The 25,692-nt window shown below is 45.7% G+C and overlaps 1 protein-coding gene across 5 annotated transcripts in view; it reads right to left on the bottom strand.

The window, feature by feature from the left end:
* Positions 1 to 25,692, bottom strand: part of PDPK1 (3-phosphoinositide dependent protein kinase 1) — a 70,852-nt gene that overhangs the window by 28,768 nt on the left and 16,392 nt on the right. For 2 of the 5 annotated variants that reach the window (XM_079120332.1, XM_079120334.1), the window contains 5 exons: positions 12,696 to 12,959; positions 8,842 to 8,884; positions 8,445 to 8,582; positions 2,576 to 2,720; positions 1,794 to 1,891 (listed from right to left, as the gene is read on the bottom strand). In XM_079120332.1, the coding sequence (XP_078976458.1) occupies positions 1,794 to 1,891; positions 2,576 to 2,720; positions 8,445 to 8,582; positions 8,842 to 8,884; positions 12,696 to 12,959 (688 nt within the window). Of the gene's footprint in view, positions 1 to 1,793; positions 1,892 to 2,575; positions 2,721 to 8,444; positions 8,583 to 8,841; positions 8,885 to 12,695; positions 12,960 to 14,994; positions 15,069 to 23,699; positions 23,814 to 25,692 lie in introns of those variants that run through there. The other 3 variants (XM_079120333.1, XM_079120331.1, XM_079120335.1) reach the window with 3 other exon arrangements.

Genomic DNA, 25,692 nt, shown 5'->3' with positions numbered 1-25,692 from the left:
CTAAGACACCAGAGCCAACAAGAACCTCTTCCTCAACTGGAAGGTTTGCCTTTATCCCCCAAGAGCAGTGCGTGGGACTGACAGAGACAGTCCCAGTCCAGGAGGAGGCCAAACACTTCAAGGACTAGAGAGGTTAAAGGGCAGACAGAACCTGGACAAGAACCCTCCATGCAAACAGCAACTAGGAAAAAACAAAGACTCCAGGATGGGAAGCCTGCGCTGCCTGGGGGAACAGGCTTCCCCTCCTAGCAGCACCCTGTGCATAGAACTGGTCATGAAGCTGGGATCTTCTCCTCTGCCCTGGTTGTAATCCCCTCTGGCTCCCATGAACCAGCTGGCTGCTGGTGGAGAGGTCAGAACCACCATGATCCTCTTTTCCACAGAAAGCAGTCACAACATTGAGATGCTTATATTGGAATCTTTCTTTCACCGACACATGGGTGTGACAAGCCCGTGCTCAGCACATTTATTCCACCAGCACTTTCCTCCAATGTCTTTCTCACAGACAGCCTAAGCACAGGAGAAGCCAGGCAGCTCTACAAACACCACCATCCCTGAGGTTCCCTCTCAAGATCACTAATCAACTCACAGATAGTTTCCCTTCCCCCAGGCTGCATTACAAAGGCAATATCATCTATCTGCCAAATGCTTTAGAAGAGTCTTCAGGAGCACTGGGCATGGTGGTACAGGTCTATAATCCCAGTGATTTGGGAGGCTAAAGAATTGCAAGTTTACAGCCAAAGCCAGCCTCAGCAACTTTGGGAGACCCTGTCTCAAAATAAAAAATAAAAAGTGCTGGGGATGTGGCTCAGTGGTCAAGAGCTTTAAAAAAAAAAAAAGTTTTCAGGAGTTCAATCACCCTTCTTTATACTACAGTGAGCACAGAATCCCCAGCTGCTAAGACAGCTCAGGTCACCTCCCAGACCAAGTAAACCCTTCATTTATTTTATTTAATTTTTTTAAAACTTTTTTGATTTTATTTGTTCTAATTAGTTGTACGTGACAGTAGACTGCATTTATACATTTTGATAGATCATGCACAAATGGAGTATAATCTCTCATTTTTCTGATCATACATATTGCAGGATCACATCAGTTATGCAGTCATACATGTACATGAGGTAACGTCTGTTTCACTCTACTATCATTTATTTTTAATGTGGTACTGATGATCAAACCCAGTGCTAGGCAAGCTACTCTACCACTGATCCATAACCCCAGGCCCCAAGTGAATTCTTGGTAGCACCTCTTCTGGTAGTAGAGGTGTGGTAATGTGATGCAAGGCCGGACACTCTCCAACTGACAGGACTTAGAAGATCAATGATTATAAACAGGTACTTGACCAACAGCTAATCAGGTCTGTGATTTTCTAGAACCTCCCCTAAAATCAGATGCCTAGGCCACTACAACCAGATGCATACACCAGATGGGGAAATGGTCAGCCAGCTGACCAGCCAAAGGGGCTGATGGAGGGCACTAGAGCCCAGGGATGTGCTCCCCTAGACATGACCTATAGCATCCACAGGAGGAGCCATGGGGTGCAAGCGCCAGGCTCAACATGGCCCCCACAGTGTGGAGGAGGATGGGCCACAGGACACTCAGGAGAACTGAGCCTCCCTCCCTCCACCCTCTAGTCTGCACATGCTGCCTGGGGCCCTACAGTGGGACCCCAAGAAAGGCACCACAAACCTCTGCAGTAATGCTGAAGACCACACAATGCAACACATTTCTCAGAAGTTGCACCTCAGTCTTAAGCATGGAGCTGAGCTCTGCTGGAAACCAAACTCACACACCTTGTTTGCTCTCTGGAGACAAAACTTTTGCTGTTCCAAAATCTGTGATCTGGATGTGCATGTCTTCATTTAACAAAATGTTTTCTGGTTTAAGGTCCCTGTGAAAGTAGATTATTATGTTTGAGATGAAATACAGCAGCAGCATTATTACATACTCTTCCTTTTGATGACAACAATGAAGTGATGATGTGATGAATACTTACCATCTTTACAGACTAAAGCAGAATACAAGTCCAAAGTTCACACCAAATAAATATCAACTGCATACAATAAGTTCATTGTAATGACATCACTTCATAACAGTATCTATCATTTTAATAAATAGATAGATACTGCTACCAAGATAAATGATAGATACATTTATTGCAGTATAATCTATCATTTTTAACTCAAAGAGCTTATGAATACTTCCAATTTGACTTTATCAGAAAGTTATGGGAAAATTAGACCAGAAATAAGTATACACAAAAGCTATAACTGATAAAAGCACTAGTCAAGATGGTACAAGTTACTGCCTGGGCAGAAAGACACCTGGCCACTGTGACCTGGTAACTGAAGTGAGACACTTGACATGCAGGTACCTCTGACTTCAACCTCTTCTTAGCTTTCACAGTGAGCCACCACCTGGCACCTACATCCCACCCTCCACAACATAAACCCATGCTGACCCTAGAGGCCTGGGGTGGTCTGGGGTCAGCCATAGCTTACAGGCCAAATGGCTGCTAGCCCAATCATTACACTGACCATCCCATGCACACCACCCTGGGTGGCCCTTAGGTTACCTGTGAATGATGCCCTTGCCATGCAAGTACTCTAGAGCAGACACGATCTCAGCTGTGTAAAATCGGGTACAAGTCTCATCAAATGAACCGATTTTGCGGATATACTTAAGCAGTTCTCCATTTTTGGCATAACTAAGGCCAAAATCTGAATATTGTACAGTTAAGGAAGAATGGTGGAAAATTGTCATCTTAAAACTAACATTGGGCTGGGGATGTAGCTCAGTTGGTAAAGTGCTTGCCTCAAATGCACAAGGCCCTGGGTTCAATCCCCAGCACCGCAAAACAAACAAACAAACAAACAAAAAACACTAACCTTTAACAGCCCAGTAAAAGCTTTTTTATTAAATGCAATCTGAAGCAACCTATGACCCAAGACAGTTGCCCTCTGAGTCAGATCCAGGCCTTAGCTCCAAAACCAGGCACCAGCTGTGGGGCTTCTAAGCACACAATGACACAGTTCCTGGGAAAACATGGACAACACCTCTCAACATAGACTGCCCTTCTGAACATGGTCCCCAGAGGTGTCTGGTGCCTATGAGAGGAAACCACTACAGATGGCTGTTGTGCCTACAGACCCTGGCCAAGGCACCAATGTATACGCGGCTTCAGGTAAAAACAGAACAACTCTGGAAGACAGGTCCTGAGAACCCTGCCTGAACTCACAGAGCTCTGAGTGCCATGCTAATGGTCCTACATGAGGTTCTCCTTCCGGGTACAAGCGACATGCCTTGTAAAAGAAGAGCCACTGTATTAATTTCTCAATTCATCTGATCAATTTGTGAGGCACCCACTGGGGAGACACAAGGGATAGTCAGCCTCTTCTCAGCACCCCGCAGTGAGACGTGTTCCATTTGAACTCTCCTTCTGAGGGTAATGAACAGCTCCCATATAACTGTTTCCCTGGGAACCACTGGACATCTGTGCCTAATACTGGAAATCTCTAGAAGCTTCATTCCCTGGCAGTTCCGAACACAGGGACCCAAGTGTTCACCACCCTAAGTAGTGGCTCCTAGAGGCTGTGAAAGGTGGCTTGTGCTCATGGTGCCAGGCTGGTCTTCGTGTTCTGGCTTCTGTCTGCCAAGGCACTGCCACCTCCCACCAAGGAAGGAGGGGAAAAAACCACAGTCGATGCTGCCCGTCAGGCCGATCTCTGATCACCCATACCTCCCCACTGGGACAAGTTCTCACAAAAACCTGGAATGAAAAGCAAGGACCTCATTACTCTGAAGAATGGAAAGGATCTCCACCAGGCCCTCCTTACCTCACCCTGCCTGCTTCCTAAAAGGGAGGTTATGCCATGGAGTTGCTAGTTCTGACTCCACCTGGGCTGCCCGCCTATAAGACCTCACAAGTTAGGAGCCCAGGCGTGAGGCTCAATCTCAGTCATAGCCAGGGGGAGTGGCTTCTAGCCTCTTCCAGCTTCAAGGCTTTGACATTTATCCAACCCCTCACTGGTTCCTGTTTCTGCATGAAGGACACCTCTGGTTCTCTGCTAAACGAGCATGGGGCAGGGAGGAGGGGGTGATTAGCAGGTCTTAAACACAGCAGGTGCCCAGGATTACTGCTCAGTCTGCTAGTTCTCCACAGTCACACGTCTTCCTCATCCCAAGGTGCTCTTTCAGACCTCATCAGTATCCTAAGAACTCTTGGCCAGGGCAGCCAGGCAGAGGCAGAGGTGGCTGATCTCTCTGACAGACCCAGAGAGCCCAACACCTGCAATCTGCAGAGGAGGAACCTGGATGAGAGATCAAGCAACTGACTCATGATCACAAAGCAAAGGAGGGGAACCAAAGTCCAACCCTGAGGCCAGGAGCAGTGTTCCTGACTCCACACTGCAGGCGGACCATCACCAGGACTAGCAGGTTGTTAACCAGCCTTCATGGGCTTCATCTATGTACAAGGAGCGAGGCCCCTCACTGTTCGGACTTGAGTCAAGGCAGCACTGCCCTGGGGGTTGGGGGCTTTCCACTTTGGCCCAGCCACTGTGCTTGCTCTCCTGGTGGCCTACCCTGCATCTAATGAAGAAGCACAGTGGGCCCTGCGTGTACCTACCTGCCTGTTTTCAGGCAGTGGCAAGATGCCCCCAGGCTCTGCCTGCCCTCATCTGTCCTTAAGGTGGGTGGGCTCACTCTGAAGTCACTACAGGTAGTGACCAGAGAATGTACTTGATCAACCACTCCCCTCTCCCACTGGAGATTACAGCTAAAGGGAGAATGGTGTCACATCTGGGCACTTATTCATGCAGAGTTTCATTTTCTTTTCAACACAATGTACACCAAGGACGCTGAATGAAGCAGAAATCCCTGAGTCTCATTCTTGCAAGAGGTGAGTGAGCCCTCATGACCTTCTGGGGTTTTGGAATTTGTCTTTATTTTATTTTTGTGGTGCTGGGGATTGAAAGGAATTTATCTTAATCATCAAGAACAATGTGTACATAAGCTCATGCCTGTAATCCCAGCAGCTCAGGAGACTGAGGCAAGAGAATTACAAGTTTGAGGTCAGCCTCAGCAACTCAGCAAGGCCCTAAGCAGCTTAGTGAGACCCTGTCTCAAAATAAAAAATAAAAAGGGCTGGGGATATAGTTCAATGGTAAAGTGAGCTGGAGTCCTCTCCACCTGCACTGCTCTGGCCAGACCCATCTGGAAACCAGACAGCAAAAGCAGTCTCTTTTGGGCTCAGCCCTGACCCATCACCACCCATGACACTAGGAGGAGATGAAGTCGAGTGATTATCATTCTGTCCAAGCATGGTTTGGATATGATTTTGAGGTCCCTCAAGGGTGCATATGATTGAGACTTGGTTCCAAGAGTGGCAGTACTGGGAGGTAGTAGAAACTTTAAGAGTTGGAGCTCTTAAGGACTTAGGTCACTGGATATGAAGCACCTCCTCGGGTGTTCTCAAGAGAGGATGGTCATAGAATAGCAAACCCTGCTATGTCCACTGTCTCCACTTTCTGGCTTGAGATGTTATCCTTTCTCTGTACACACTCCACCATTTACCATCCACCACACAGCTATAGCTTGCACCAGGACTTTCAGTCTCCAAACTGTAAACTAAACAAGCTAAACAAACTGCTTCCCTTCATAAAGCTCGCTGCCTCAGCTATTTTGTGGTGGTAACACAAAAGTCGACAGTCTGAAGCATCCCAGCCAATAGGACACATCATCCAGAAAGCTTGCAGGAAGTCGAGATTTTGGACCTCTGGTTATCTGGTAGCTAGAAATTCTCAAAGAGGGATGCATTCACACTGGGTCCCAGGGGGCATAAGGGAGGGACCAAGGCAGCATCAGAGGTGAGAAAGACAGGGCCTAGAGTTGTACCTCAGCTGCAGAATGCTTGCCTACCATGTGTGAAGCACTGAGTTTGATTTTCAGTACTGCATATAAATAAATAGATAAAATAAAGGTCTATTGACATCTTAAATTTAAAAAAGAGAGGTGAGAAAGACAGACATGGAACAGCAAGATGAGGCAGCTAATGGCTGCCACATAAGCAGCAGAGGTGGGACCACAAGCAATACTGGGAGACAACAGGCTCCACCTAGGTGCCACTATTCAATCAAATCTAAAACCACCACTGAAAAGGCCTCCCCAGACCACACATCTACCACCTACCAGATCACACAACTGCTAAGGGAAACCACCAGGAAGAGCCCACTTGGTATTTCATTTCCATCTGCCTCAGCTCTCAGTCTTGCCCTAAGAAACGCCCACCCAACAGCCAATGACTTGTATAGGTACAAATCCTAGTCAGGCCCAAGTCCATGTATTTGGCTGCTGGGCAGCAGCTGGCTGAGCAACTATCACTTCATTGGAACAAATCTGATCCTGTGGCCATCAGATCTCCACGCTCCTTATTCACCGTCAACAACTTATCACAGTCTCCTCTTTCTTCGGGTGGCCAGCTAGCCCATTCTGGATCTGCACATCATCCTGAGCCTCCAGATCTCTGACAGCAACCACCCCATGGCCCACTCAGCCCTTGCACAGCAAGCACCCATGTATGTGTCTTATGCCCCCAGCCCAGTCTCTCCCAGCTAAGTAACAGCACTATATACGAGGCTTTGAAGGCAAATACCAGGAGTCACCTGACTCTGCTTTCTTCTGCCTACCCCCCTCCCCCACTGCCTCTAGCTCCCATTCCCTACTATGGACCATGAGGGCAGGGCAAACCCCGTGTTCCCCAACACAAATAGGAGAATATTTACAATTGGTGCCAGGTCATCATGGTTCACAGAACGTCACACCCACAGACTGCCCATTCTTCAGGTTCACATTCTCCTGTTCTCACAAGTCCACTGAATTCAGAGAGCCCCACATTCCAGATACCTGCACATTGTGGTCTTTCTACTTTCTGTAGCTCACCCTGCTACCTGGACAACTATGACAGCTTGATACTGTGCATCTCTCTAACTCCTTCCCTGATAGGGAGACCACCAGGGCAGAGCCTTCTCCTTGTTTACCAGCACATCCCAATCTCCCTGAGCACAAGAAGCACTTATAAATGAACAAAAGAACAAGCAAATCCAGGCAGCAGTTGAAGCAGCCAAAAGATGGTATTTAAAGTAGGAACAGAGACAAAGCATGGTGGCACACACCTATAATCCCAGGAAGCCTCCTCAGGGAGGCTGAGGAAGGAGGATCACAAGTTCAAGTCCAACCTGAACAACTTAACGAGACCCTGCCTCAACATAAAATTCCAAAAGGACTGAGGATGTAGCTCAGAGCATCTCTGGGTTCAGTTCCCAGTACCACAAAAAAATAAAAATAATTTTTTTTCTTAAAGTGGAGCAGGGGTTTGGGAATGTGACTCAATATACAGCACATCTTAATATGCATGAGGCTCTGGATAGGATCTCCAGCACCACACAAAAAAATAAAGTGAGAACAGAACAGAGCAAAGTTTTAAAAGAAGTGGGAGGGGGCAGAAGGAGAAGGAACAGAGAGAAACCAGGCCCCTTCACCCAGGTGAAATGGGGAAGCCAAGCCTTGAGAGTGGCAGGGTGAAGGGTGGGGCCCCCTAAAGTTAGAAGAGCACTTTCTGGGAGCATGGAAAGCCCACCTGCCTGGCCCAGAGGTGTGGCCTGCTCTCAAGATCCATAGACCTGCCTCCCTGATTCCTAAACAAAAGTTTGAAAAGAGTAAAAGAAAGGGGTCCCAAAGTTCAGGGAATCAAGGACAAGAGAATGTGAACAAAATGAAGACCTGCTAGAGAAACAGGACAGTTCTAGAGAGCAAGAGGCACTAAGCAAGCTGAAAGCCCACAGGAGAACTACACTCAGGATAGAAGGAAGAAGATTCAAGATACTGTGAGTCACTCCCTACACTTCTCAAATGCCCAGAAAAGTTTGTCCCTTCCAACCAAATCCTACAACCCAGGGGTCAAGGATGCAAACAGGAGCCAACAGACACCCTAGGAGCCCAAGGACACCCAAGATCATTCCTCCTCTCTTGTCCTCTGCTTTATTTGAGCATGGGATCTGACATCTAACAGATACTCTACAGATGCTTGTTAGAGGAAGAAGGAGATACCTTTGTATTGATATCTAGCAGCCCAGCAGCCAGGGTTAAAATAATCTGTTAGGTAAACAATCTGTTAGGTAAAATGTTCATCAATAAAACCCTCAAAACTATATGATGGCTTCTTCTTCAGAGAACAACACAGCAGGGAGACTCGGCCATGCTCTGGCACTGCCTACTGCCTCCAGGAATATTGGCCATTCAAGAGGTCCCACAGCAACAGGGTGGGGAGCCACACTGTACCCTTTTCTTTTAGGGGAAGGGGTAACTTGCTAGAAAAATGGGGCTGATTCCACAATGAGAGGGATAACTGGTATGATGTCAGATAGTGTAGACCACACAAAGGATACACAGCTTTTCATCATCCTGAAATGTGAAGTAAAGCTTAACGAAGAAGGGATGGTCCAGGCGCGACATCACATCTCGCTCTCTGGTTACATATGGGACCTTGTTCTCTTTAATAATATGACGCTTCTCCAGAATTTTAACTTAAGGTGAGAGAGAAGTAAGTTACTACAATTGGAAAAGGTGAAAAATAGTAAATACACAATCATAAAGATAAAACTGGTACAAATGATAGTTTTCCCAAAATCACCCACACCAGCTTCACAGTCTCTATGACCAACAATGTTCTAGACCCTGAAATCAGCAGAGAAACCTCTGGACCCTGCCATCCAGTCTGCCATGTGCAGTAGGCTGCTCTGTCCCCAAGTCCCAAACACACAGCTCACTGGAATTAGTACTTACTGGCATATTCTCTGGAGGTAGCCAGTTCTCGGGCCAAGACAACCTGGTTTGGGAAGAAAAGGGGAAAAGAGAAGGAAAAGAACACACACTGTAATAACCAGGAGACAGTCTGAAGAGACAGACTTCCCCACCCAACTCAAGGTTTGAAATTACATAAATCCTTTGGTTCTATACTAACAAACAAGAGTACAAAGCCGCTGCTCATGTTAATGTGTTCTAATAGTTAACAGCAAACATATAAATCTCTCCACTGTTTTCAGAAGGCTCGTGACCAGCTGCCACTGGTCCCTATAGCACAGTGAAAGTACGAATTCAAGAGCCTTGCAGCTGGATACAGTGGCACAAGCCTATAATCCCAGCCGTTCAGGAAGCTGAGGCAGGAGGATCGCGGGTTCAAAACCAGCCTCAGCAACTCAGTGAGGCCCTAAGCAACTCAGTGAGACCTGTCTCTAAACAAAATACAAAAATAAGGGCTGGGGATGTGGCTCCGTGCTTAAGTGCCCCTGAGTTCAATCCTGTTATCAAAAAAAAAAAAAAAGAACCTTGTAGCTAGGCACACTGACACACACCTGTAATCCTAGCTACTGAGGAGACTAAGGCAAAAGAATCACAAGCAAATTCAACTTGGTGAAACCCTGTCACAAAATAATTTTTTGAATACATATTTTTAGTTGTTGATGGAACTTTATTTATGTGTGGTGCTAAAAACTGACCCCTCAACACATGCTAGGCAAGTGCTCTACCACTGAGTCACAACCCCAGCCCACAAAATACATTTTTTAAAATAAAAATTTTAAGTCTGATGATGTAGCTCAGAGACCTTGTCTAGCAAGTCCCAGACCCTGGGTTCAATCCCCACTACTGGCCAGGGGGAGGTGGGGGAGGACCCGTAAACTAACATATCCAAATACAAGTGGGTACTTGGAATTTCTTCAAAAAATAACTAAGAACATGTCCTTTCAGTATATGTACAATGCAAAAAGCAGTCCTAAACTTAGACTTTAATCACAAATAATTGCTACCACACATTTCATCAGATGATGTAAATATCTGATATATAAAGGGCACAGCTATAAAGGGCACAGGGAACTAAACCAGCACAGGAGCAAGCCCCCTTCCCAGGACACACTCACACTGCCACTTCGGAAGCCTGTATTCAAACACTACTTCAAGGACAGGGTGCCAAGTGTGGCATCACAAGTGCAGAAAGACTGTATAACCTTGACCACACTTGAAGCATCAAAGTGGAAGTAGCTGACGGGCCCAGGGTTTGGCCAGAGCATGCCAGGACTGTTTTGCCACAGGGGGCCCCACCACAGCCTGTGTGTGCAAATGTGCCTAAGACACCTGTAGGGCAACAGCCTGAGGACCAGAGAGCAGATAAAACTGGTCCCTGTGAAATTCCTGGGCCCCACAGAAGACTTGGTTTACTCAGTCCCTGATTGTGAATCAAATCATGACAGGATTCCTGACAGAATTCCTCAGGCATGGTCCTGGAAAAGCACTGTGAGATGCTTGCCTATTATTGTGAACAAGGTCGGGTTATATGCACTCAGGTGGAAAGATCTCAAAGATCTTTCCAGAGGAATGTGCTGTGTATGGGTGGTTTTTAATCAGTGAGGCTGAGAGGAGTGGGCCAGGGCAGAACATTCTTCTTTGGGTTGTGCATTTATACAATATCACAATCCTTCACAAGAGCATGTGCTAGCTTCATAAGTAGCAAAAGGGAAGAAGAACTATTAGGGAGTACTGCTATTTAGTGGTATCCTTTCTAAGACCACATTTATGTAATCTTTCTGGTTATCTAAATTGAGCATTTTAACAAGTCTCCCATGGGAAGGGAGGGGGTCCTGTTCCAAAGAATCATTTGCAACATATTCCTCCACATGACCCAGGATGATGGCAGGCTACCCTGGATGTTGTGGTATCCTCAGGGACCTCTTGTCTCTCCTGCACTAACACCAGGATCTGCCCACTCAAGATCTTGGTTCAACCTTGTAACTGTGCCTCTCCCCTGGAAATCTAATTTTAAGTGATCTCTAATTCAGGAATAGTGAGAAAGATAGGAGGGTAACACCTAATTTGAGACACAGGGCTACAGATTATAAGCAGCAGAAGAAGGAGCTCCTGACTCACAGCACTTTCCCAGGTACCGCCTGGCCAGGTCAAGAATGGTTTAGGGTGAGAACTATGACTATGCCACCCAGAAAGGGCGACACCTACTACAAACTCCCTAATCCAGGGACACAAGCAATGCCACAAGTAAGTCTTCATTTCCAGTTGAGATAAATTTAACTAAGTCAAACCAAGAGAAGAACTTTGGACAATCTAAGTAATAAGAACAAAAAATTGGGGTACTACTGCCCAGGGTTCTCAAGGCAGTTTTCTCTCTCTTAAATGGTAGTTAAGTACAGAACAACTGGAACTATATTCATAGTTGAGGGCTCTTTCATGAGGACACAATCCTTTTGTAAACGATATTATTCATGAAAGTTGCTATTAGAAATCTAAGTTACAACTGTAAGGGGAGAGCGGGGCACAGTGGTGCACACCTGCCATCCCAATGACTCAGGAGATGCAGGCAGGAGGATCACAAGTTCAAGGCTAGCCTGGGTAAATTAGTGAGACCCAGCCTCAAGATAAAAAATAAGAAGGGCTGGGGATAGAGCTCAGTGGTAAAGCACCCCTGGGTTCATTATCTGGTACTAAAAAAATTTAAAAAAAAAAAAAAAGGGCTGGGAATATAGCTCAATGGTAATGCTCACTGGGTTCAATCCCCAGTACCCCCCCAAAAAAAAAAAACAAGATGACAATATGTTAAGAATGCAGGTGAGCTATATTCCATGTTCTTTGCATTTTTGAATCTTTCGTAAATGTGAAAAGGGAGGGGAGGCAACAAATTCCACAATTCCATATATGGTTTCTTCACAAAGGCTGGCAAGAAAAGACTGGTTATTCAGGACTCTCTCAGGATGAGGTGCCTCCAGGGCTACCCTGAAGCACCCGTCTCAAAACTGAAGGCCAGCGGAGGTGCTTTTGAACCAAGATAGAACACCCCCAGTCAGGATCTCTTCTGAGCTGCCACAACCCTGCACAGTCCCAGTCCACTGTCCTCCTGGGTCCCACCTCAGCAACCCAGCTGCTGCTGTCAACCTTTGTTTCTTTGCTTTCAGAGAAAAACACAAGTCAGATAAATCTCATAATGCTGAATAGTACTGTGACAATGTTACTGTTTATAAAAATGAGAATGAAAAATGTGGGATATACTACTTTATATATTAAAACAAATAAAAATCAATTTAAAAAAGAGACATTTAAAAGAAGCATTAATTGTTACCAAAAATCTCTGAAAAGATACTAACTTTCAATCTCAGGAACACAAAAACTTCCTTGGGATAGGAGAACACAGAATGCAAGCTGCTGAGATCAGGTTACAATGAAATTAACTTGTATTATAAGGACAACCACAAATCAAGAGATGTTTTTGAGATGGGTCTCACTATGCTGCCCAGGCTGGTCTCAAATTCTTGGGCTCAAGCGGTCCTCATGTCTCAGTCTCCTAAGAGCTGGGACTATAGAAGTATGTTGTCTTGTCGAAAAGAGATGCTTTGTAAAGCTTTCATCTACAAAATCAGGTTTAAACATTCTACACACACTCCTGGTGGTCTGCTGGGGAAGCCAGGTCTAGAAGACTCCAATGGCCTTCATAGCAGGAGACAGACACCAGGAAGAAGCTTGGGAGCACTTCCCAGGAAGAATGCTACCTGCAGTCAGGTGTCCTAGCTCTTAGCTCCACAACAGTTGGCCCTCCCAAGGGAAACATGGTCATTTAATAAGCAGCAGCACATACTCACTGTTGAAAAAGAGCCCTCGCCAAGAATTTTCCCAAACTTGAAGTCTTCAGGCCGTTTCTTACGTGGCTGTGGTGGCTGGGCAGTGTGCTGCAGAGGGCTGGTGCTTGGCCGGGCCTCAGCTGTAGTGCCGTCCATAGTGGGGCCCTGCCTGCTGCCACTGCTAGGAATGCCAGTGGCCGAGCCAGATTCAGTCTGGGTCCTCACCATTGATGGAGACGGGCAGGCACATAACACCACACTGGACTGAATGGGAACGGTGTCATACTGCGGACACAGAGAAGAGAAGAAAGACAAATGGCTCACTGTCCAGCACACATGGACTTAAGTCTGACCTTCTGCAGGCCTCTGGGGCTGCCACCCTCTCACCTGCTCATACCAGTCACTGCTACTCACTTCTCCCTCACCACTGCATGAGTCTCCAACCAACTTTCTAAGGCCAAGCTACAGCAACCAGACAGCAATGTGCATTTTAATTATGGGGGATGAGTAGATAAGAGCAATGATTAAATATGTTTACGATACACAGAGACACCCAATGCTGGCAAGACTGTGATACAGCAAGCACATTCATATTCATACTGCAGCTGGCACCAAAAGCCGGTGTAGCTGTTAAAATTATTTTGGAAAGCAATTAGGCAAATGTCAACAAAGCAACTACAGAACAGTTGTCAATGAGACACTGAAACACAAAAGTCTCAGGGGGAACACAATTAAAAATGGAAGTGGGCACTGAGAAAGAATCAGATAGTATTTAAAGCTAAATCTGCATTCACACCCAGAAAAATCCCTTCCCCATCTCTGCCCCTCATGTCCTCACAATGGTGGCAATGGCCCACCTACCACTAGACTAGGATAGAAAATACAAAATGATGCTGGGCACCGTGGCACACGCCTATAAACCCAGAAGCTTGGGAGGCTGAGGCAGGAGGATAACGATTTCAAGGCCAGACTTAGCACCAGTGAAGCACTAAGCAACTCAGTGAGACCCTGTCTCTAAATAAAATACAAAATAGGACTGGGGGTGTGACTCAGTGGTCAAGTGCCCCTAAGTTCAATCCCTGGTAGTCCCCCTCAAACAAAAAAAAAAAAAAGAAAAAGAAAATACAAAATGTACTTGGAGCACCCAGGTGCTGGTCTCTATATTCCTGCCCACTAAAGAACCCAGGAGGGCATGTGACTTATTTCAATGTGCTTCTGAAATCCATGCTGCATATGAAAACCAAGGGTCTCCCCTCTCGTCCCTGCAGGACAGCAGCCTGCCAGGGTTGTCACTGTCCAACATATGACCCTTTCAAACACTAAAAACAGACTTATCAGAATAACCTGAATCTGACTATGCATGGTGGTCCACACCTGTAATCCAATCAACTGGGAAGCCTGAGGCAGGAGGATTACAAGTTCAAGGCCAGTCTCAGCAATTTAGTGAGACCCTAGCTCAAAATAAAAATTAAAAAGGGCGTAGCTCAGTGGTAGAGCATTCATGTGCAAGGCCCTGGGTTCAATACGCAGCACTGGCACTCCCCAAAATGGCTGAAGACAACTGAATGCTTAATTTTCTTATTTTAAGTAAAAAAGGAAGCGTGGACACAGCTATTTCTTGAACTGTCTGTGAATCTGTTTAAAAGGACAGAAAAAGATTTTTCTCTTTCCATATAAACAGGGAATGATACATAGAGAGAAGTCAGGGCTCTGGAAAGGTAGTAAACATTCCAAACACAGGAAAGACAAGTGGGTTGGTGGGAATGGGGGGATCATGAACTGAATCAATTCCATGCATATATGAGTTTGTCAGGATGAACCCAACTACTAATGTATAACTAAAAAGCTCTAATTTTAAAACACTTTCTAAAAAAAAAAAAAAAAAAAAAAAAAGGGGGTTCACAGGCATAGTAAGCCACAAGACAACAACTCAGCCACCAAAAGCAAGAAGAGGTGGTCCTCTTGAGACCACAAATTACATAAAAAAGACAAATCTGGAAAGAATATCCTGTGACCCAAACATGATGAACACCAAGGTAGAGAAGCAGCAACAGATGGCAAGAACAGTAGGCACCTGGGCAGCCCCCCACGTTCAGTGTGTGGACCTCAGCTCCACAGGGAAGTTGTCCCTGGGAAGTCTAGGTCACCTGGAAACACACCTCAACCAGTTCCCAACCAAGGAGCCATCATCAGTAACTCTGTACCTGCTCCATGGCCAGGAAAAGTCTCCTTTTTATGGGTATGAAAGGTTATCATTACTCTAGGCAAGGTATGAGAACATGTATAAAAATATGGAGGAAGCAGGGATGGTGGTACATACCTATGAACCCAGCTACTTGGGAGGCTGAGGCAGGAGGATCATAAATTCAAGGCCAGCCTGGGAAACTTAGTAACCTGTCTCAAAATAAAATAAAAAGGGCTAGGGATGTAGCTCAGTGGTAAAGTATTTGCCTGGCCTGTGCAAAGTCCTGAGTTTGCTCCCCAGCACTACACACACACACACACACCCCAAGGCACCTTTGAATGGATTATATCAAAAGCTTCAAAAAGCCTAGATGCTCAAAACAGAGAAGGTCTAGGTAAACCAGGATCTATACACTGAATGTAACACTATGCAGCTCTTTAAAATAGATAAAAGGTGTGGACACATGGTTACATAATTGGTGAATCTGGATTGAGTATATTAGAACCTTTTGTACTCTCCTGGCAACTTTTCTAAAAGTTTGAAACTACTTCTAAATAAAAAATAAAGTAAACATATATAAGAAAGCTTGCCAAGCATGGTGGCCTATACCTGTAATCCCAGTGACTCAGGAGACTGAGGTAGGAGGACCACAAATTTAAGGCCAGTCTTAGCAACCTAGTAAGGCCCTAAACAATTTAGGGAGACCCTGTCCCCCCACCAAAAAAAAAAAAAAAAAACCAAAGAAAGGAAAGTGTTGGGGATGTGACTCAGTGATAAAGTACCTCTGTGTTCAATTCCCAGAACCCCCAAAAGAATGTAGGAATGCAAAACTGGATGAATACTAACCTTCCAAAACTGTTAAATACAACTACGAACAGAATAACAAAAGAATGACAAAAAGTGGTTGTTAAAGAACTGGCATTATGTATAAATTTTTAGTTATGCCATGTTCTTAATAACAAAAACTAGGATAACTATAACTTGAAACCAAAGGTTCCAAACTCTGTGCTGATGAAAAGGTAGGTGTCCTCTAGGGGGAGAAATCCTATGTGCCCAGGATGCTGGCCTAGCTGCCAGGGTGAGCAGCAGCACTGGCATCCTGGAAGCACAGAACTCTCTAGACTACTGGACTCACTGGAAACATCCATGACCTTTCATCGGAGAGCCCCAAGCTCAACAGCTAAAGCATGCCTTGACTACAGGACACCCTGTATGTTCCCAAGGATGAATGACCCCCTCCCCACGTGTGGCCAGGAACACAGAACCTCTAGTTGGCCTGGGTATCCAAAAAGCACCATTTATTTGTGGAAAGCTAATGTTTTCTTGAAAGGTCCTCTAGCTGGGCATTAAGTGTACCTTACAGATTTCATAAGTACCCTATTTTACAAGGAACCAGGTGTCAAAGTCCTAGGGTTTAGTTGGTACCTTAATGACTGTCCCTATCAACAAAGTCTACAAAACATAAATCTACTCACACTCTCACAACTCTCCCCTTGGAGATCAGCAAGAACTCTCCGTCTTCAGGGACTATGGTAAATGGGGGAAAGCTCATGATCACCAGGCTCAAGGCCAGCAAGAACCACAATCAGCCAAGATTCTCCTCACCAATCAGGCCAGTCATGCTATAAATGGACTGTGTACAACACCACTCTAAGAGCATTTACAAGGTTCCCAGACACAACATAGGGTGCTAGGACCACCCTGTGAGCAAACCCTCAGGCCTGAGACAACAGAACAGGATAATGCTGACCTAGAGGAACACAAAAGCGGGGAAGCAGAAGGAACCAGCACTTTACACTGCATAGTCCCAGGTACTGCAGCAGTTGTCAGAAATTGACCTGGCCATGCCTTGGGCAGCCACCACTGCCCCACAGCAGAGGAAGGGAGAGGTCCATATACCTGTCCCATCAAATGTGTAAGTCAGATCCACATGGGTATGTTCACAGGCCCTACCTAAATTCTTCTTTGTGCTCAGCCTCCTGCCAAGTCAGGCTCAAGGAGACAACAGAAGGGATGCCAGAGATAAAGGCAAATGCTGTCCTCCTGAAAGCTGGGTCCAGCTGCTTCTCTACCAGATGAGGAAAGCAGGCCCAGACCTGGTTTCCAGTCCAGGGAAAGCAGAGCCTTTGATGAGGTGGGTAGAGCTAGTGGTCAACAACAGCACAACTAATACAAGCAGCTTCAATTTGGCTGTTCAAGAGAATGCATTATTTCCTTAAAAACTGACAAGTGTGCTGGGTGCAGAGGCTCACGCCTGTAATACCACCAGCTTGGAAGGCTGAGGCAGAAGGATGGCAAGTTCAAAGCCAGCCTCAGCAACTTAGTGAGATACTGTCTTAAAATAAAAAATAAAAAGAACTGGGGGTATGTCTCAGGGGTGAAGCATCCCTGGGTTCAACACCTGGTACAAAAAGCAAAACCAAAATAACAGTGCACTCAGGAGACTGAGGCAGGAGGATCACAAGTTAAAGGCCAGTTTTGGCAACTTAGTGAGACTGTGTCTCAATATTAAAAAAAAATAAAAATAAAAAAATAAAGGTCTCCAGAACTGATTCTCACAGGAGAGCACTGCCCTCAAAAGAGGAAGTCTGTGTTTCAGTCAGTCCCTCGTCCAGCTAGGTGGTATGACCCCACAACTCCCAGGATCCGTCACAGCTGCCAGTCAGATGGGAATAGGGTGTTGCTAGAAAACACAGGGATGTCTTGACAGCTTGACTTGCCCCAACAGACTCCAACATCAGGCAGGACTGACTCAAGAGGAAGTAGAGCATTGGTGGCCACAATGCTAACATTTGTCCACAAAGAAGAGTAAGCACCATGGAAACACCCAGGTGTGTGAGAAGACCAGAGGTGCCATTAGAGCTGAGATTCTAAGGATAGGAAGTGAGCTTTGCTGTTATTTGTGTTGGGGGATAGCTGAGTAAGACTCAACTGAATCAAAAAGACAACCATGGTGGCATTTAAGAGCAGCTGTTTTCACTGTGGATGTGCCACTTGATGTTTTGATGCAGAGGACTTCAAACCCTGGGCCCAAAAGCACCTGGTTAGGCTAGATGTGCCAGAAAAACGCCTTCTCTCCAGGGGACTGCATGTGCTCAGTTCACAAGTAGTAGGTGTGACAGCAGGCAATGGGCACAGTCCTAGGAAGCACAGGGCCATGCTAAAGTCCAGCCCACCAGGAGAGATGCAGTGCTATTCACACCACCAGAAGGGCTCAGTCCCCAGGACTTAGGTGCCCTGGCACATATTCTATTGCAGGAGCTCTCAATCAGAGCAGTTTTGCACCCTCTGGTGAGACTTGGCAATGACTGGAGACATTCTGGGTTGTCATACTTGGGGGAGGAAATAAGTATTATTAGCATATAGTGGGTAGAGGCAGAGATTCTGCTAAATATCCTAGAATCAAGAGAACACTCCCACAACAAAGAATTATCAGACCCAGGAGTTGACAGTTCCCACTGAGAAGCCTGCTCCAGCCTGACAGACTCTGCCCTGCCCCAGGAGGTCTTCAGCAGCCCCTCCAGAACTTAGCTCTGTACAGTCAACCCTCTGCTCCCCCTGGGACAGAAGAAGTACAAACATAGGTCACCAGGATCCTCAGAGAGGGTGAGGTGCCTCTTCAGCTGTGAAGAGCCTTAAAAATCCTAATACAATGTTTTGGAAATGACAAAACTTAGTTTTGTGCTACAAACAGCATAAAATGGTAGTAAAACTCCCATCGAGGGCTGTGACTTCAAGGTGAGAGACACTGAACTAAGGAAGAGCAAGCATAACATCAAGCCCACTTAAGGCACCCAAGAGCCAAGCCAAGTCCATGGGAGGAAGGGTAAGAGTGGCTGAGGGGGCTGCAGAAGCAGTGGCAGGAAAGTCTCAGGGACTGGGCCCACATGGAGGCTGAGAAGATGGTAGCAGGCACAACCCATTAGGCTATGGTAACATAGCTGCTTTTTCAGCAGCAGAGGGTAAAGCACACCAAGCCAGCAAAGATGCCATGAACCCAAAAGTCTGGGTAGATGCTGTCCTCCTTGAGAGTTGGACTGCCATCCCCTCCCAACCAAGTAGAAAGACACCCAGGGCCATGTTTGAGGAAACACCACCCAGGCACCAGTCCTTGCCTAGTCCAATTTCTCTTGGACTCCTGGCTCAGCTGGTCACAACACAGATTTTGGCTAGAACTCTGCTTGACAATGCTATTTTCAAATGCCAGCCTTTGACATTTCACTTGCTGTAAGATTATACCCAATAATTTCTGATTTGTCTTTTGTTTTTTTTAAACTAACAAAGGAAACTCTCAGCACGAAATAGAGATGAAAAGCACACCAAGGAACCCAGGTCTGGCTACTATGAAGAACACACTGTTTCTTCCATTGTACAGTAAGCTGCTACAGAATAGGAACACAACCAGCCAGATGACTGGAACAGGAGAAGCACTAAGCCCATGTGACCTGTAGCACCAGAGGCCCCCCCCCACCCCCAGCAGCTGTTTCCTGCAGGGGGAGTCACTTCCACAGAGAGTAGACAGAGCACCCACCCAGTAGACACAGCAACAGGTGAAGGGGCACTAGGTGCCACTTCTCCCATGAGTCTATGATGAGCACTACACCCTGAGGGTGATCTATGCACCATGACAAAGCCAGTGGCTAGACAAACTGCATTCCATATACTTCCCAGAGCCTGTCTCGAGAGAGAGATTTCAAACAGGTCTTTCCCAACTATAAACATCAAGGTACCCAATGCTAACTCTTTCCTTTAAGATGCTGGGCAATGTCACTAAGCCAAAATACAATTTTTGGTTTGTTTTATTTTTTTCAGTTGCAGATGGATACAATACCTTTTATTTTAATTTGTTGTTTTATGTGGTGCCGCACACATGCTAGACAAGTGCTCTACCACTGAGCTACAACTGCAGCTCCTGAAAGTACAATTCTAATAAAAAGTCTGAAGGCATCAATAAGCCTCTCCTTGAAGGCAAAGCCAGGTTAACCAGATGCAGGGGTAAGGTGGGATGGCAGGGCAGGAATGGGAAGTGGGGAGAACTTACAGCCACCAACTCCCTCCACCTAGAATTTCCAGGACTCTGGAAAAACCTCTGCCAGGCCTTCACCTATCCTGCTCAGCAGGCACATTTGTGTTCTTTGGACAGTTCAGAGCATATTGGCAACTTCACAGCCCTGGAAGGCTTGATGGGAGATCCAGGACCTTTAACATACCCGGCTATATCTAGCCCAGGATTATGGAGAGACTTCTGAAGATATACCATAGTCTTCAAAGGCATGGTTTTTGTTATTTCATGAGAATATAGTCACTCATTTTACTTATGAAAGTTTCCTTTTTTTTTTTTTTTTTTTAAGACTTCCCAGTTAAATAACTTATTTTCTTTCTTCCTTCATTTTCTTTGGTGTTGAGGATTGAGTCCAGGGCCTCACACATGCTAGGCAAATGCTTTACCCCTGAGCCACATCTCCAGCCATCAAAGTTTTTTAAGGAGGTAAATGAACTACATTATTCATCCAGTTACTCAGCAAACATGGCCACTAGGCTAGCAAGGCTTGGGGAATATGGCCAGAAGACAGACACGGTCCCTGCCAACAGAAGCTGACCTCCTGCTCCAGAACCATCTGGTTACAGTGGTGAGGTAGCCATGTAAACATTTATAGGTGCTGGGAGGGTTCAGGAAGGGTGAAGCTGCTGACACAACACTGCAATAGCAGGGGGACATAGTTACATTTGGAACCTGAAGCATAAGGACAGCTAAACATGAATCATACATTATTTACTGCTTTGACTAACTGCAGTACTGGGGATTGGACATAGGGGCACTCTATCACTGAGTCTCATGCCCAGCCCTTTTTTTAGTTTGAGACAAGGTCTCACTAAGTTGTAGGTCTCACTAAGTTACTAAGGTTGGCCTCGAACTTGCGATCCTCCTTCTTCAACCTTCCTCAGCCTTCTGAGTCACTGGGTTTCAGGCATGTGTCACTGCACCTGGCTACATTTTTTAATTTCTATTATTTATTTTTTGAAACACTGGGGATTGAACCTAAGGCCTTATGCATGCTAGGCAAATGCTCTACCACTGAGCCACATCCCCAGCCCTGTTTCATACATTTTGAAGTTTCACTTTCCCCTAAGGTTTCAAATTCAAAATGCAGCAGCCTTCACAAGTCAGAAAGAAAACAGCCAGGCATGGTGGTGCATGCCTGTAATCCAACTGCTCAGGAGGTTGAGGCCTGGAGGATTGGCAAGGAGGGAGGACTGGCAAGTCAGAGGCCAACACAGCCAACTTAGCAAGACCCTGTATCAAAATAAAAACTATAAAATATTTCATGTTTTGACCAAGGATGGTAAAATGCTTGCCTAGCATATGTGAGGCCATGAGTTCAATTCCCAGAACCACAAAAAGAAGAGAGACCAATCATTTTGAAATAACATCCAAGTGATGTGTGGAAAGAACTGTGAATTTCTGAAGTGGCAGTAACACGTGATGTAATACAGACTCACACCCCTCCTTGTCCATCACATGTTCTATGTGATACAGCAAGGCCTCTCCAGCACCTCCAACCATGTGGCACCACCAGTCCACTGAATACCTGCCACAGGCCTGCACTGCCAGGTAACTGGAGATACAAAGAACAAAACAAGTCCAGGCCCTCAAGAAGCCACAATGGGGGGGGGGGGGGGGGGCTGGGGAGATAGCTCAGTCGGTAGAATGCTTGCCTTGCAAGCACAAGGCCCTGGGTTCGACCAAAAAAAGAAGCCATACTGGGAAGGAAGATGGGACTATGTGGGTGGGGGCAGTACACATTCAACCAGAGAAGTCTTTACTGGGAAGACAATGTCTGAGCAAACACTCAAGGAGGGGAAGTCCCCAGAGATATCTGAAGAGAGACTTTCAGCAAAGGACTGGCCAGTGTAAAGGCCTGGAGGTAGGGACAGCTCTCAACTCATATAAGTGCAGCTGGGCATGGCATGGCCACCTCCAGACAGCCCCTGGATGCCAGCCAGATACCTCAGCACCCCTAAACACTCCTCCAGGGTCAGCTGGACACCCACTGGATATTTCAAATCACAAAAGGGAAGCATGAGGCACAAGGCCACCCATAAGGGCCCAGGTGCCTCCTGAGGCTAAAGCCCACACAGTCACATCCTACTCCTGGGCTCTCAGACACTGGTCACCTGGCCATGGCGTTCTTATGTGTGTAATGATAGAGGAACCTGACCGTGGCAGCCTTCTGTCTTCATGGAATTCTGCAAAAGTTTCCTTCTTAGCGCAGTTAAGTACCTCTCAGGGCCATTTCCAGGTAGCAATGTTTACAGAGTCAAAAGGGTACACTTGCTTTCTCTCAAGGCAGTCCTAATTTGCTGCCATAGCTATGTTTTTTGTTTGTTTGTTTGTTTTTAGGTTACTGGGGCTTTAACAAGGGGTATTTTATCACCAAGTCACATCTCCATCGCCTTTTATTTTTTATTTTGAGACAGGGTCTAAGTTGCTGAGACTGGCCTCGAACTTGTGGTCCTCCTGACTCAGCCTCCTGAGCCACTGGGATTTCAGGTGTGCACCACTGTGCCCAGCTATGGTTATGTTTTAATGAACGATTTTACATTTTCAGTAAAAGGAAATGATAGATGAAATATTACCTATTAAATCATTTTGAAGTATCAACTGGGAAAAATGAAAAGCCTGAGAAGTTCACTTTGAGAATAAAATCTAAATGCTTATTTGAAGTCAGGTGCAGTGATGCACACCTGTAATCCCAGCGGCTTGGGAGGCTGAGGCAGGAGGATCCCAATTTCGAAGTCAGCCTCAGCAATTTAGCAAGGCACTAAGCAACTTACCAAGACTGTCTCAAAATTAAAAATAAAAAGGGCTGAAGATGTGGCTCTGTGGTTAAATGCCTCTATGTTCAATCCCTAGTACCAAAATAAATAATACATATGTATATATTTTTTTAAATAAATACTTATTTGACTATAGCTGCTATTTGAAAGAGCAAATTTTGTAGTATTTTTAAGCAAAAATTAAGCTGCATACATAGCTGTCTCAGACTGCGGCCCTGCTCTGGAAGACATGCACTGCCCAGTGGCCCACGTGCCAGAGGGGGTCCTGCCAGACTCCAAGCATCCCTTCCAACCCTCAGCCCTAGAGGCCACGCAGCCTGAGAACCCAGCCAACTTGGGGCTTGGGGTGAGTCATCCCCTTCCAGCTAAGCCCGATCCGTTTGCTACCCATTTGGTGACCCAAAATTATGGTAAGTAAATCCTTTTCACTACTCAATAGATTTTGAAATTTAAATCTCTGGAGAAATTTAAAGCAACAAATCCTAGATGTGTCATTTACCATCCCTGTTCTCCCTGATACAATGGGATTCTTGACAAGAGTTCACAAGAAGGTGGCCCTCTATTCATTCCGCAGGTGCTGTTTCCGGAAAACCCCCCATTACCATTTCATCTCTGGCCTTTCCTACACACATGCAAATGCATAGCCAATCCAGGTGAGACTGGGTGCTTTGGCCTGCCTCACCAACAGTCTTCCAACAGTGGATACTCTCGGCTTCCCAGATTAGAGTGGCTCCTCCCCCCACTATGCCCCAAGGCTCACCCTTATAACATCCATTCCCCAATCCTGGCAGGAAGGGATCCCTCCTGTCCTTTCTCCTAGCTCCTGTCATTGCCAGGACAAGCTTCTGCAACTGCATCATCTCTGGGAAATGCAAAAGATCTATGGAGATCAGGAGGGACAAACCCCTAAGTTGAATTTAGCTAGGGCAGTCAGTGCCATTGACACCCAAAGTCATTAAGGCTATTGAGCACCTTTTATGGAAAAGCGGGTCTCACCACACCTGCAGTACAGTCCACAAGCTGCCCATCAGCTCTCTGTGTGGGGCTCCCCAAGCTGTTTCCACCACTCCTTTCCACCCAGGGTTCAGGGAGGACTACCTTCTCTCTGCAAGTGTCTAATAGAAAAACAAGCAAGTTTTAAACAAATGAAAGTTTTCTGAGAACTTCAAATTGTCTCATGCAATTTACACATAAGAACTCAAGAGTTTCAACTTCTTTCACTTTTTGAGTATTGAGCTCAGCAGTTTCCCTTTCAGAAGTACAAAACCTTAAGGAATAATTAATTTGAGATCTAATTACATTTTCACATCCACAAAAAACAGGCTTAGAAGTAGTACACAGCACAATGCTCGGTTGCCAGGGAATGTTTAGGAAAACATCAATGTACAACATACCAGTGACCCACATTCAAAACCGTTAAATGTAACAAACATATGATTGACAGATAGATTAAAATGCAAATGGACTAGGAGTCAAAGGAAAACAAATGACCCATGGATTTCTTCTCCACCTCTCTTCAAGTCTCACTTATCAGATAGTAATTAGAAAACTAAATTGTCAGGTATGTGAAGGTTTACTTTTTAAAATACAGAGTCATATATTTTGAAAGCACACCTCACAGTTCCTAATTACCTGTTGCAAGTTGGTCTGGCAGGGGGCTGAGGAGGAAGAGGAAGGATGATAGACTCTCTCAGGTTTCAGTGGGGAGCCACAGCCTGGCCTACCCCAGGACGGGGCTCGGCTAAAGACACATTTTTTTTTTTTCTCTCAAATCCAAGATGGCTCACAAGGATTGCATCAGGGTTGGAGAATCACAGGTAATTTCCCTCTCTACTTTGAAATGCAATTTAAAACTCTTTTACAACAAATAGTTCATTCACTCATAACCTTAACAGATATTCAATGAGCATCTTCCAAAAGGCCCAGAACCATAAAAAGAGAAAACCCAAGGGTCTGTTACCAGACAGGCAAGGGGGTTGAATCTGGGGGAAAAGGTGGACTGGATTTCCTCAGATCCCTCTGTATCTTTATCTCTTTAAGGGCAAAATGCATATTAAGCAAGGAATTTATACAAAGAATGAGTTTTAGAAGTTGGAGGCTAAAGACACAGAAACTGGTGCCAGAAGAACAGTTCTAGCCTCAGGGGAGGTCACTGCTCTCTACCCACCCAGTATTTGAGCAATCACCACTAGATCACCAAAACATGTCTTGGCTACTAAGAGATTCCCCCCACCCCCACAAACCTGGTGAGGAAGAATCGAAGTCCCCATTACACCAGAATAAAGAAATTCAACAGTTGAATCATTCCTTAAGAAACTGAACATTTTACACATGAACTAATCCCAGGGCTGGAACGGACAATGTTAGGGTTCCTGTTCTGCAAGGGCTGGGATGCCAGCTCTGCCACTCACTAGCCATTGGTCACCTCTCTGTAGCTCAGATTCTTCCTCTCAAAGTCAGAGGGAAAGAGAGCCAAGACTTCTTGTAAGGATTTGATGAGTTGATTTACAAGGAAATGTGAGTAGGCTAAGCTCAGAGGGAAAAGCTATGGGCATTTATACCATTAAAATGGCACCAAAACCACATACACAAAGTTTTCCCAGGTAAGGGTCTCAGATCACATAAGCCTCTCAAGGCCAAATGAAGCCCACCCCCTTTCCAAATGCTGTTAATTTACCTGTGAATAAAACTGCACTAATACCTAGTGCATTAGGAGGCCCAACTTTGAGAACAAAATCATATGGAAAGGCTGAACTCCCTAGCAAAAAAGGAGAGAAATCAAGATTGAAATCAGGGCCGTCTATGGCCAAGATGCTGTCATGCAGCTTAACACGTCGATCATCAAGAGAAAGGATCCTACACTCAAAATGCCACACTGTCTTTAAATGCCAGCGAATGCTCTGGAGCCCTGGAATGCACAGCAACAGGTGCAGCCAAAACACACACACACACACACACTCCAGCAATTGGGACTCTCTCCCTAGGCCCCTAATT

The sequence above is a fragment of the Sciurus vulgaris genome (genome assembly GCF_902686455.1).
Source record: "Sciurus vulgaris genome assembly, chromosome: 18".
Lineage (NCBI taxonomy): Eukaryota > Metazoa > Chordata > Mammalia > Rodentia > Sciuridae > Sciurus > Sciurus vulgaris.
Note: the sequence above shows the minus strand (reverse complement) of the source record. Positions and strands in the feature narration are given on the sequence as shown.